Genomic DNA, 14,564 nt, shown 5'->3' on the forward strand with positions numbered 1-14,564 from the left:
CAAAACCACAAGCTAACCTTGCTGGCTTTTGCTTCCTGCCAAGTCATCCATCATCTCGACTAGCATTAGCTACTGACCAATCCATATTAATTTGGTCGGTGAGCTGGCTTCTCACCAAGCTCTAGTCCATGTTGATTCAGTCCTTTAGCTGGCAATAGCTTTCCACCAAGCCACAGTCCATGTTGATTTGGTCTGTTAGCAAGCATTAGCTTCCTGCCAAGCCATAATCCATATTATTCGGTTGGTTAACGGACATGAACTTCTTGCCATGCTACAATCCATGTTGATTCGGTCTGTTAGCTGGTATTAGCTTCCCACCAAGCTATAATCCACGATGATTCAGTCTGTTGGCTAGCATTAGCTTCAAACTCCAATAGTCCATATGTCCCAGGTGTGTGTCATCCTCCTACTTTCAGCTCCAGAGACAAAAGTTACTTGTGGTTTGGCAGGTAGAGCCTTTCTCAGCTGGGGACAGGTAGAGCTTGCCATTAGCGCAGGCACACAGCTCGTACACAGTCTGTTTAGTGTAGGTGGTACCGGCAGGCGCTCCCTCCAAGGGGTCCACAGCACTGCCGAGGGGAATGTTGCCCAGCCTGATGGTGTTGGCATCTAGAAAGATCTGTGAAGAGAGATGATTTAGAAAACATGAGAGCATCAATGAAGAACAATGATTGAGAACAAAAGAAACACAATAAAACAATAAAATTCATAAAACATGAAAATAGATACACAGAAGTTGATGTTACAGCTGTTGGGGACTGAGCTCACAAGGATTGTCTTGCCTGGGATAATGAACAGAAAAACAGAAGGGGAGAAAGTTATGTTTTCAATAAGAAGATAAGAAACTAGGGTTGTGGGTGCAGAGAAAGAGAGAGCACATTGCCGTAGGGGATGTGACTTTACTCTGTGGTCGACTGGGGTTGTCATCAAGAAAGATCTACGGAGACAGGGGGAATTTCTATTTAGAACGGGTCTCTTTTGATGAAGAGTGGGAGTGGGAGTGAATGAGGCAGAGGGCAAGATAGGTGAAGAGAAAAGCAAGGGAATCAGTGGGTGAGGAGTGAGGGGAAGATGAATAGACAGGGAAAGGGAGACACAGAGGAAAACAAGAGGAAAAAAATATGCAGCAAACAAATCAAACTTGTATACCTGTTGTTTTGATACCATATCATATTAATTATCATGTTTTCCTACAAACATGAATAAATCTGTCAAAGATATCACTCAACATATTTTAAAAACTTGTTTAAATTATTTTGGATAATTTCATTGAAACAAATGGCTATCTAAAAAAAAAAAAGGCAGATGAAGACATCATTCTCAAGATAAAATCAAGCAGCCTCTTAGTGTTAAGATAAAACAATTTTCAGGATAAAAACATTTAATTTATCACACTTTTGTTTACTTGCACAGACAAGTTAACTTATCTCTTTTTTCATTTTTGCAGAATTAGACTTTAATGCTTGACTGCAGTTTTCGCAGACTTGGTGTCAAAATAACTTGAAAACAGATTTTCTTAAATGATTTCCAATGCAACTAAACCTTCCAGGGACTTGGAAGATTTTCAGTCAGTTTGAGCTGGAGGGTGGGTCAAGGGGGTTGGTTTTTGATGGAGGAGAATGGATCTGACGGATCATGTGCCCAGTCAAGTTTGTCTGTAATTACTGAGAGAAACACCTGCAATGCACAAACAAACAACAACAAAAGGGTAGGTACTAAAGAAAAGACAAAGAGCTACACCCACCCTAACATTCTAAGAATAAGGACAGATTGGAGGATGCATGGCCAGATTACCAACAGGAGCAGAAATAGCGGTAAACTTTACTGAGGTCTTAGGTCTTCAGGGGCCCTGAATCACAATCAATTGAAATGGTGAGGGCCTTAATGTTCCTGATATTGAGGCTCCGTGTTAAAGACCGCACTGTGTTGAAGAGTAGTTCTAAGAGTTCGTATAGTGTTTATAAAGCCACATTCATATATAATTTTGTGACATTGCAAATTTGAGGCTGGGTTGTATAACAGCAAAATATAATAAAGTTGGCATGTGTAGTGTGTTGATTGATGATTAGCTTACTAAATGATTAATCCATCAACACAAAAAGTAATCAGCAAAAATTTTGATAATCAAATAATCATCTAAATCACTTTTTAAACAAAATGGCTAGTGTTTTCTGTTTCTAGCTTCTCAAACATCACTGGATGATTTTCTTTATCATACCTGATAGTAAAGTGAATATCTTTGGATTCTGGACTGTTGGTCAGACATTTCAAGATTTCACCTTCGTTTGTGTTAAATTGTAATGAACATTTTCACCATTTTATAGACAGAATGATAATCTGTGGCTTAATAAATGATAAAACTTATCAGACATCTGGTCTAAATGATAGAATGTAGGGTGGTTAATGCAAAGCTGGTGAGATACACAAAACACAGTGAGTGTGAGGAGCAGGTGGACCGTGTGGAGAAGAGGAAATGAACGAGAAGAGGAAAGATGCAGACAGAGACCCGGAAACACAGAAGTGATACTCTTGTTCTTCTCGCACTTCTCTTTCCCTCTCACTTGCAATCATCCCCCATTTTGGCCCCCGACACTACCCTACATCCCTCCTGGCCCTTACTTCTTTCTGCATTCCTTCAGCCCAATCCTCTCATCTTCAGACTGATACAAGCTGAGTTTCAAATGAGTATCAGTACACAGTTTTGGTTTCAATTGACTGCATTGCCTGCTTCTTTATTTACTCTTCAATATCCAAGGAAACTGCTCTCTTGCTTTTCTCTCTCTCTCACATAAACTCACACACCCCAAGGCTGGACACTAATCTCAGGAGACATCTGTATCCCCACTATTCATGCTCCTCATTTTAGAAATGAGGAAAGGGGAAGCGAAAATGTGTACGGAAAATAGTGAAAATGTGTGTGGAAAATAGCTATGAGTGCAAAAAGACAGAAAGAAAAGAGGAGGAAGGGAGAGAGAGAGAGAGTGTGTCAGATGAAAGGATGAGAGAAGGATGACAGAGAGAAAATGTCAAATCAGAAGTGGTTGTAAGAATATGGGAAACACAAAGAGGGGGAGAGAAAATGAAAAGGGAAAGAGAGCAATGAGGGATTCAGATACTCTAACAGTGAGGAACCAATTAGTATAACTAATGATTTCACATTGGCTGACGGGGCACATCTCGATCTGTATAAACAACATCCACACACACACACACACACACACACACACACTCTCTCTCTCTCTCTCTCTGCATGATGGAGCAGAGCAGAGCAGAGGTGCTGCTCATGTAGCTTTTAAATATCTGTGTAGCTAAAAGCAGTATGTCATTAACCTGGAGATAGATAGGCCCAGAGGTCTTCACTCAGTGAAATAGACTTAACTTTGGTGTTTTAAATATACAAATGCTGTGACCTTAAGTCAGTAAATTAATTGGCTGATTGATGAGATTTCAAATATATATTTGACAATCAGAAAAAGGTCAATTACACAAATGTTTCACCCCGACTAAGATATGGTGATTTGTAGTTTACAAATGAAGAGGTTGACATAGGGGGGGTGATCATTTTGGTGTCTACATATGCGGCCCAGAAATAATCAAATATGATATGCAGTATTGAAATCACTTTAACAAATCAATTTGCAAAGTTAGTGCTACCAATAGTCAGTTTGGCCACAAATATGTATGACAAGAAGACCGAGTTGAAAAATACTATCATTATTCTTTAGGCTAATTAGTCATATGTGTTGGGTGTACCTTTTACACTATTATTTACAACCTAATGATTCCCAAAAAGAAGAAGACAAAAAAGAACGTAAGTCCCCATAGGGAGCTGTTCACTGATAAGTAGTCCAGATTTGAACAAGCTCTATTCTTGTGTAGATAAAATGTATTATCTACAATCATCGTGTTTCCACACAAGATTCGGTAAAAAGGTTTTGTTTTAGTACTTCAGTTATTCCCCTCACCTCCCCACAAAAAAAGAGGCAGGAGAGAGAGTCTCTTTGAAGGTACTGTGTACAGCCATCTCATTAGCCTGCAATGGCCATTGGTTTTAATGAGACATAGTAACAATGACAATAAGACACTTTAAGAGCTAGTGAAAAACGTATATGTGCACATCTCTCCCGGTGTGCCGGGTAAAGGAAAATACCACACTACATCTCTAAATGTCAAGGTATCCCTTTAACAGGTCCCTGGTGCACACCTGTCATCTTCCCTTTGGCTCCTCAATAAAAGCTGCCGGGGCTCAGTTATAGCCTTACAGAGGAAAGGACTCAGTCACGGTTGGCAACATAACCCAAATCTAATTCCAACAGCCTGCTTGCCATAGCAATGAAAACCTAAAATGAACTTGGGCTTGGCAATGGGATGGGAGAATGAGGAGAGATGTGTCCGTGCATGTGGAAATGCCAATGAAATTACTGGTTTCTCTTCCATAACATTGGAAACATCATGGCAACAAACTGGGGGAAGAGGAACAGAGGAGGGAGAGAAGAAAACAGAGTAAAGATGACGGAAGAGGAGGGACGAATGGAGAGACAAATAAGAAGGGAGGGAGGGGATGCTGTTTATGAGAGTGGAAGGAATAGATGGCAATTAGTGGGTAAAAATGATAGCTTACAAGGAGGGATGGAGTGAGGAAGAGATCGATAGAAATGAGGTGAGAGGAAGGTGGATGGAAAGAGTGATATAAAAATGGATGGATGCTAGGTAGCAGGTAATAAGGAGTGAAGGAGAAGAAGAGGTGGTGGATGGATGGATGGAAAGAAGGAAGGGAAGAAGAGGAAGGGGAGTGGAAGTCATTTGTTGTAGCTTAAGGTCGGATTAGTGCTGACATTCATCCCAAATGAAAGTGTCTGTAAGTATTAGGTCGGCCTGTTGTTAGCAGTATGTGAGGGTCTAAACATGGGATTGTGTGTGTTCGAGAGAGAGTAAGGACATGTGTCTGTGAATATAACAGCGTTTATGAAAAGGTATGAAGTGGTGCTTTTAATACATGAGTTCTTTGCTTCTACACGTATTTAGTGACATGCCTGCATTGTATTCGCATGCGTGTATGTGTGTGTGAATGTGTTTGACACTTACACTGATGCACCTATGCTCTATTATTGCTCGCAAAACAGAGGGAAGAACAGGCACTATTGTTATAAGGCCTTATGGTGCTACCAGCCAGAAGCAAAGGTCCCCTGAATTGTCACACAGGGCGAGCACTTGGAAATTTTAATTTCTCTATTTGGTCTACTTACCACACGGATGTTCTGGGCTCTGCCTTCTTCAGCAAGCATGAATGTTAAGCCGTTGTCTTATATCAGTGATACTGAACTTAACTCTGTGTTTCAATCATCCATCAAAGCCATATCAAAAAAGACATAATAAATTATTTAAATAATAAAGACCTAAATATTTTCACTAATACCAGAAACCTGGTTTTCATACACATGTGAGTTATTGGCAATTAATTACTAAACAAGTTAATTTGTGAGATAGATAGATCACCTGTCTATTTTAGAAGAGCTAGAAAAACGAAATATGTTTTCAGACTTACAAGATAATACATTTTATCTGATAGGTTTGGAAAGGGTTTCCTTCAAAAAACACAGAGGAATGTAATCTTTTATGTAAAATGACATGTACATTTGAAAAGCAACAGGAAGTGGACAAAATAATAGGAACCTAATAGGAACTTAGAGTATAAAAACACTACACACTATAGAGTTGAAACCAAACCTGTGTGACACAGTCACACTGCAGAGCTATTGCATTACAGGTTTTCATGTTATTTTGTCCACTCCCTGCATACTTACGATATACAGTATAATGAGGAAATGTGTGCCTGTCTTATATGTATATGCATTTGCATAAATGTACTGTCTGCGTGGGTGGCTGGGTGTGTGCATACAGTATGAATGTGTGTGTGTGTGTCAAAGCCATCTCTCTCCGACATCAGTTTAGCAAGCACGTGGCTCAAGAAGATGGGAAACATGCGGGAAGCAGCAATTATGGAGGGTCAAAACATTTTTCATGGATGATTTCCTTTGGCACAGCTGAGGAACAGGCGCAAGAGGGTGGGAGGCGAATGAGCTGTGAGAGAGGAGGGGGGAAAGCGGCAATGAAGGGATGAGCTTTTCCTGGAATGAAAGGCGGAGGAGGTGGAGAGAGAAAGACAGCAGAAGAGATATGAGGGTTAAAGTGTCTCTGGGAAGAGATCAGGGGGAAGAACAAGTGTTGGAGTGTGCTGAGTGGTGAGTTTAGGAGAAGAGAGGAGTGTGTGAATGTGTTAAGGAGGAGACTGGGAGGAGGAGGAGAGAGTAGGGTGTCTGGGAGGACAAGAGAGGAAGAGCGGCATGTATGAAGGATAAAACTCACATTATTTACTGATACACTGCAGTAATTTTTTTTTACACTTGTGTCTCTTACCTTATAAAAAAGGTAATTGGTTCTTAACTTGTATATTCAAATTATCTGCTCTCCAATTCATTTCATAACTACATTCCTCTTTGAAGTGTCATCTATTTATTTATTCTTTTCTTTTTTGTGTATGTGGGTGTGGAGGCAATACCCAACAGTGCATGAATACAATATGCATAAAACAATAAAAGGTGGAATTATCTGAGGCTGCCTTCTCACAAACATATAATGCTCTTAAAGTGACAGTCACAATCTCAAACGTGGTGAAACCACATTCTGGCGAGTTTGTTATGACTAGCAGAAGCCTGTGCTGCTCATGTTCTTTTTTTTCGCAATCAAAATTTTATACTCAAGGTTGCAGAAGTTTAAACCTTACTAGACTAGACAGTGTTGACTTTAAAGTCTCGGATTGAGAGGATGGAGAAGCTGTAGAATGGAGGGGGAGTGCAACAGAGGGTGAGAGGACAATAGCAGAAACACACACAGTTCAACCTCGAAGCGTCAGTTCACCTTGCCTCCCATCCTCCTTTTCTTTCTCTCTCTTGCTCCCCCTGAACTCACACACACTCCAACAACACAAATAGGTGGGAGGTTGTGAAGCTATCTGAGTGTATTACACAGCCCATTAGGCTTGTTGAATGGACAGACGCTGAAATGGGAGCTGACAATGAACAAAATGACAAAGGGTGGAGAGACACTGAGAGTTTAGTAACCCAGATGTAGCTGGGACATAAAGCAATATCAGTGTGCTCTACTGTATTACACACACACACACACACACACACACACACACACACACACACACACACACACACACACACACAGACGCACACAACTGCAGACACAGACAAATGCATTAACGCAAATAGACACAGGTAGACAGGAGTAGAGGCTGAAAAGACTTGATGCTCAATGTTAGATACATGTACGGACATGGACAGAGTCTTCTGTCTGTATACTGTGTTCATTTCTTCTGTGTTTGTGCACATTGTCAGAAAACTTATGGAGCTTGTGGAGCGAAACGGAGCGGTTCAACTAGATATCGTGGGGGCAGTGTAGCCAATACTTCAATACTTGCCACCGCTTTTGCCTCTTTCTTAAGAGGTACATTATTACAGCCTCCTTCATCGTCGCCACGTTTGTTGTTGTCAGAAACCTTTGATCTGAGTTGTCCTGTAGTGGATGTATAGCTTAACATCCATGCAAACGGAAAGGATGCATGGAAGTGTGTAGGCAGCGGCGGTTATCGTTTGAAATGGACGCATCTCTTTTCGTAAGTAAAGGTGGCATAAATGAGCCTGAAGAGTAATGCACATGCACACACAACAGCAACAAACAGGCACTGAAGCAGCCTCAGTATGTCATGAATACAAACACAAGCTGTGACAGATGGTAACACAAATAAGAGACAGACAAGGAAACAAAAGTCCCACATGTAGAAAGACTGAAACTGAGTGTCATTAGACTAACAGAATGTTAAACAGCCACCCACATTTATGACGATCACCTCAGGCAGTGTAAAGTCTTAGGCTAATGAATTTTCTGATGTTAATCACACCTTTTGAAAAACATCCACTTCTCCTAGCCATTGGCAGGTATATGTTAATCTGTTATCTCTCTCTAATAAAGACACTGGATGATGAAAAACAATTTTTGGAAATAAACAGAGAGGCTCTAGAGACTGACAGAGAAGGGTACAGCTGTGACAGTGTGAGGTCATTGTGTGTGTACATCTGTGCAGAAACATATAAATGATTTCATGCGCATGTGCATTTTCAGGTGTTTGAGCGCGCGCATGTATGTGTGTGTGTCAAGGTGAGCCTGTACTTCTGCAGTTGTATCTTTGTTTTAGTGTGTGGATATGTGAGTGCTTATTTTGTGTTATGTATTGTGTATATTGTATATTTGTGACTCTTCCACGGGATCAGTGTGTACAACTGGGAGTTACCCCCTGCCAGCATTTTAATTCACTCACTATTCTTCTTTACCCGCAGGTAAAACAACAAGCAGCAAAAAAAAAAAAAAAAAAAAAAAAAAAAAAAAACCCTAGTCCCTGTGTACCAGCCCAATAACACCTCCAGGCTACAGCGTGTTAATAAACCCCAGCATTGTGTCAACAAACAATAAAACTCCATGGTAACCCAACTTTGTTAAAAAGTTTCTGTTAACCTGATTTTACCTCACTGCAGTCAGTTTTTGTGCGTATCATGAACATATAGAAGCAATTGTGCCATTTGGGGCATTCAAAGTTTTTTTTACATGTCTGAAAAGAGTTTTAGGTAATGATAACATTTCCAAACAAGCTTTTAAGTAACACATTATTCATTTTTATATGCATGTCAGATGATTTGATTTACTATCTTATGTTTTCCTTTGTTTACTGAGGAATGACGCCGACTTCAATCTGACGCCTGTATCTCTCCATGCAGACCTACGTGTCAGCTTGTAAACCCACAAATGAAAGCATCAACAGCTCAGAAAAACTGCATTGTATTTAAATTCACTGATTGATGAGCACATCCTGACTACCACATAATCCCCTCTTCTATTGTGAGGTGATGGCATGTCTTTGGTCTGTTGTTTCTGAGGTGAGAAAATACCTTGGCCTCTATAACCTGGAACTGAAGAACAAAAAGTATTAATAGAGAAGTTTTCTGGTGGGCAATAGCTGGAGATGCTGGCCCCTAAGGTGAGTAGCCAATAAAACTCTGAAAACACACTGGAAGCCGCAGAAGCAGTCACCTATAGCACTGTTAATGCTCTGTATCACCTCCTGTTGGCAGAAGTGGTGTGAAATGATGTCTTCACTTTTGTGTTGATTAAATACAAGAACCGGAAATTATCTCATAATTTCAGAGGCTATTTCACCATCCTTTTATTAAAAAAAAACAAAAAACAAAAACAAAACTTTGACTATATTTTGTTATTTTTAAATAATTAAATACATTTTATATTGTAAAGATTTTATCTCTTTGATACATTAGCGGTTTTTAAGGATGGGGTTAAAGAAAACCCTACGGAGCAGCAAAAAAGAGGATGAATGATGTAGTTTCAATCCAGAGCCATTTTCACCACCTGTGCAATGTGTAAGCTGTGTGTTGCAACATGAGATCCTCTCCTCTTGCTCATTTTGACACATTTAACTAATCAAAACAAACTCCACATTTGTGACCTGTACATGGGCAAGCAAAAGCCTTGCAGAACCTTTGCTGTGAGCAATAACGTGATAAATGTGATGCTGACAATATTTGCAATCTGCATGTTAGCAGTGCTCACAAACTGCTTTCGTGAAAAGGCCCCCTTATGAACAGGAACACCATGAACTCTGTCCTTAATAAGCTTTGAATTGAACTGGATAACACCCAGTAACCACAGGGGCAAGTCACCATAAAATCTGTGTTGCATTTAGAGAAAAGAGTACATATGATAGAAATGAATAATGCTCTTTAAATAAAAGCTTTTAACTGGATGCAGAGCTGTCAGGACTGGATTTTGCCACCACTTACTACCAAAAATGTGATCTAGTATTCTCCTATGATTTGCATTCACATGCAGGAGCTTCCCAATATAACCACAAACCACTACTGTTGGAACTTATGTGTCCTACTCCAGGGCATTCAAACAGTATTTGCTGAGTGTGCTGCAGTATCACTCCCAGGAGAACATTTCTGTGCTGTCTGCCTCTTAATAAACAGCAAATAAACATCAAAATGTAACCATTTTGCACACTAATTGGTCCTCTAGCGTACCCCACTGCACTGGACCTTTTCCACTTGAATGCAAATGTAGCCCTTCTGACACTACATACTTATATACTGTATATATATATATATATATATATACACACACACACACACATGGATTATAGAACAGAATATTTTATTTCTAATGCTATGACTAGGATCCTGTTTAATATTAAGGATATAATCCAACTAATACTCGGAACCATCAGTAGAAATAAAACTTTAGTGAGCCAACCTACAAAACCTTTAAAACCAATTTCTCTGAATTTATATGACTGACAAGTGGCACTGATAGAAACATGACTCATTTTCAGCAAATGCAGGTTCCATGTTTCAGTTTGTCGGAAGGTCTATTCTTCTGAAAGGAGTTGTCTTCTAAAATAAAAGGTGAGAGAGACGTTAAACAACTTCTAAAGAATAAAATGAATGCTGCACAAAAGCTGTTGAAAAGAGTTGTGGATGAATAAGGCACATATTACGAGGTGAGTAGAGGAAGCATAGACTGATTAAAAGTTAAAGTAAAAATAATCAACAGAGACGAGTACAGAGGCAGTGACAGGGGGATGAAACTTGAAGGGGGGAGAACATAGATGGACAAGCAACACGGATAAAGTGAATTAATGTTGGATAGAAAGAGAGACGAGGAGGGAGAGAGAGAGAGAGAGAGAGAGAGAGAGAGAGAGAGAGGGAGTTGATAAAAAATAAAAAAAAAGGCAGGAGGACTGCAGGATTCCTGAGAGGATCTGTCAACTCTCGTTGGCTTTGATTTTAATGGAAGCCAGCGCTCCCCTACCTCTAACCCATTTGGCCCTAATTCCAGCACTGCTTTCCAAACTTTTTAAACTTTAATGGCCCCTTCTTAAGTGCCAGCTGCTGACAACATTGATTTGGCTTTAAGCCTCGCTGTCCTGCACGCCTTTATTTTCTCCTGCAAAATCGACAGAAACATCTATTTTCTGCCATCCTCCTGTGCCTCCTACTCATCCGATCCTCCTTCTATCCTCCCTTCATCTGCTCTCCTTTGTTCAGTTGATGGTATCAGCGGTCGGGGAAAGCTTGTATGAGAATGGATGAAAAGGAATGCTATTTGGATAAACTGTTCTTTTTAGGGATGTATGTAGGTATTTTTTTGCCGCTTATTTTAAACAGACTGGGTTGGCACAGAGAGAGGAGATACTTCCTTTGCAGACTGAGGGAGAGATGCTTTTGGTGACACGCTACATGCAGATGCAGTGACATGGTCCTGTGGTATTGCTGCCCAAAGTAATACACCAAGAGTTTTTTAAGAAAGGTCACAAGAGAGGGAGAAGTACTGTATCATCTGCAAGTTTCTCAGTTTTGGCTGAACCACAACAGCAGGGCCAGACCCACCATTGGTAACACCATTGGTCAGCTAAATGCCACGTGACTGAGTCATGTATTGGTTGGCTGGTGGAGTGTTGGAGTTTCCCCATTGGTTAGTTTCTATTTGGGGGGGCCTTTACAGTCTGCAGTGTTACCGATTCAGCGCATTTTTATGTATTGTCGTGCGAGAGGCACTTTGCCTTTAATTTATGTGTATGGTGATTTTGTTGTGGTTATAAAATCAGGATTGTTCTGCAAATAGGCAAAAACAGTGGTAGATTTCATCTTAGAGAGATCCCCCAAATTCTGGTGGCCTCAGGATCAGCACTTCGGACTGGAGCCACGACAGACATTACAAATGAACTATGGAGCTCTTCAGGTACATAGGATGCTCTAGATTGTAGGCTGATCAATCAACTGTTTTACACCTTAACCAGCAAAACATATACTCCAGTTATTTTGGATGAGAGGAGATGCTGCAGGAAAATCAAATCACAAAATAAAAAACTGTCCACCTTATATTTGAAAATATGCACACAGCTTTGTTTATGGTTTATCTGTCATTCGTTTTGTTGTAAATAATAAACTGTGAAGTGAAATATTGTGTGAAAATGACTAGCACGTGATTTATGCAGATCTGAACTTAACGTAAACTGTACTGTGGGCTCATGTCCCTCGCTTTTCAAGTAACAGCCGCCAAATCTTTTTGTTTGGCATGCTGAGTTGAATGGGATTAACAGAGAGAATAGCTGTAGGAGTTTATGTGACATGCAAGATCTTTCCTGAAGTGTCTGTAATGAACCACTGACCTGATCAGCAGTGAAAGGGTCGAAATTATATATATGACAAAGGCATCAGTTCTTATAGTTTTCATAAGAGTCATAAAAATTGCTGTGGAGCTCTATCTGTCACCTCGGCGGCAATCAAATGTGTGTCTCTAAGCTCAAGGATAATGCATGTCCTCATATAACATGGACCCTTATAAAATAGATTGCCTGATGAGGAGACTGTGCTGGACGTATTTGTCTCTGTGTCTGTGAATTGTATATTTTTACAGACACAGAGACAAATACGTCTGCACCCAATGACCTAAGTGGCAAAATGCATGCATGAACATAATATGTGAATGGCTTAAAGTGGGTTTTTTGGGGTTCCGAGCATCTTTTTGGTATTTTGGATTTTAGCTATACAGTATACTCATGATAAGGCCATGGATAAGAATAATTACAAGGGACACATCAAGGGACGCAAGCTGTTAAAGGACACACTTAAACATGGCATGGATATTCATTGAAAACAAAGAAAAACTAGCGCACAGCATAAAATTAATACTAAAAAAATAAGTGTTATGTTTGAGAGTTCTTTGTGCAGATAGAAGAGAAGGTGGACAGGATCCGTTAAAAGAGTGTGTTGTTGTTTCCTGAGAAGTCGGGTGGTCAGATATGATTTTGAGAAAGACAGGATAGAAAGATAGATACAAGAGAAGATGTTGGTTAAATTTGATATTTATAATAAATAGACTCAGTAAAGCAAAAGCTGCACAAGTTCTGAATGAAAAGCATTAGAAAAAGTGTTTTACAACTTAAGTTTATGACATTAATGTAACTCTCAATCTCACACACTTCCTTTATGGCAATGCAATTACATGAGCCTTGCACAGCACATTTACACATGCTGCTGATAAGGCTTCCGATGGCATTTATAAAGCTGTACCTGAGTGAAAAGGGCTTTCTTTTTCTATGCGTGCTGAAGTAAAGGGTGACAAGGTTGAGAAGAGGTGCACCTCAAGTCTTTTATTTTGTCAAGCTTTTCAAGCTATCAAGGCTTGCCAAAGGCCCACAGCGCAATCATTGTTACACTCTGCTAAACGCTATTGTTCACCATCAATAGGAAGACATCTATTTATGCAGGGATGACAGAGAGAGAGAGAGATGGAGAGGGAACGAGAGAAAGAGAGGGAGAGAGAGAGAGCGAAAGACAGAGATAATGGATGAACAAAGAGAAGGAAGAGACAAACGAATACATGAAACAGAGAGGGAGAGAAAGACAGAGATGACAGAAAAGAGGTAAAAATTATAATCCCCCCTTCCCTCCCCTTTCCTTGTCAAGTGACAGCCACAGTGATGTATAACCCTGGCAGTGGAAAGTTAATTAGATAGGCTGGGTTACTTAGAGATGAAGGACTGAGAGGCTGAGAGGGAGAGGGGGGAGGAGGAGGAGGATGAGAAGAAGGTGTGGAAGAAAAAATTAAAACAAAAACAAAGAGAGGAATAGAAAGAAGGATGCTAGAGATATGAGGAGTGAGACGAGTCAGGGAAGAACAAGGGAGAGATATAGGACAGAGAAGGAAATTAGAGGAGAGACATGGTAAGGGGGAGAGGGGAAAATTAAATAAGAGGCAAAGGGCCTTGTTAAAATTATGTGTTGCTTTTATATTTGGATCAACTTTAAAAGTATTCAGCCATAACAATATGATAGACACACATGCCACGGTGTAAGAAGGGTGCCATGGGGACAATCAAAAACATAAATTACAAGAAAAGCCTCAGCCTGTCTGGCACTGACATCCCTTGTGCTTGCCTCAAGGACACACTTTAACATGTCATTCGCACTGCTGAGCAGGTGACTGGATGTCTGCCCTCGATCAGCGAAGTGCATGACATAGACCAAAAGAACGGGATAAAAACAAACAGCATCAGATGTGCAGACTCAGGCGACTTCAGGTCACCTGAAGAACCCATTCACTGGAACCACGACTAGACTGGCGATTTCACTGTGTCTAGACTCTCCTTAACCTCCTATAGACCTGCCTGCAGTCCCACTAGGGTAAACCCCAGATAGGTCATCAGTCTAGACATATATTCATACCGACGAGCCATGTGTGAAGACACCAGGGCAAGGAGAACTCTACAGAGTAAGGGCCAAACTGCCCAGCAGTTGTGCACTGAAATGCTTATTATCCATGGAGTAATTTGCCGAGCTCAAAATTGTCTCCAAAATGTTTTTTTCCTTCTGTCTTTGTCCCCTTTGCCAGTCTTTGGTATGGGCAGCTTTACAGCAATCATATCT

General features: G+C 40.4%; 1 protein-coding gene across 1 annotated transcript in view; it reads right to left on the reverse strand.

Annotated features, from left to right (window-relative positions):
- Positions 1 to 412: 412 nt before the first annotated feature.
- LOC111229373 (zeta-sarcoglycan-like) overlaps positions 413 to 14,564 on the reverse strand; it is a 145,101-nt gene continuing 130,949 nt past the window's right edge. The window contains exon 7 of the mRNA XM_022755682.1: positions 413 to 619. Coding sequence (XP_022611403.1) covers positions 413 to 619 — 207 coding nt within the window. The remainder of the gene's footprint in view (positions 620 to 14,564) is intronic.

Source organism: Seriola dumerili, unplaced genomic scaffold (assembly GCF_002260705.1).
Source record: "Seriola dumerili isolate Sdu_G_001 unplaced genomic scaffold, Sdu_1.0 BDQW01000230.1, whole genome shotgun sequence".
In the NCBI taxonomy this organism is placed as follows: Eukaryota; Metazoa; Chordata; class Actinopteri; order Carangiformes; family Carangidae; genus Seriola; species Seriola dumerili.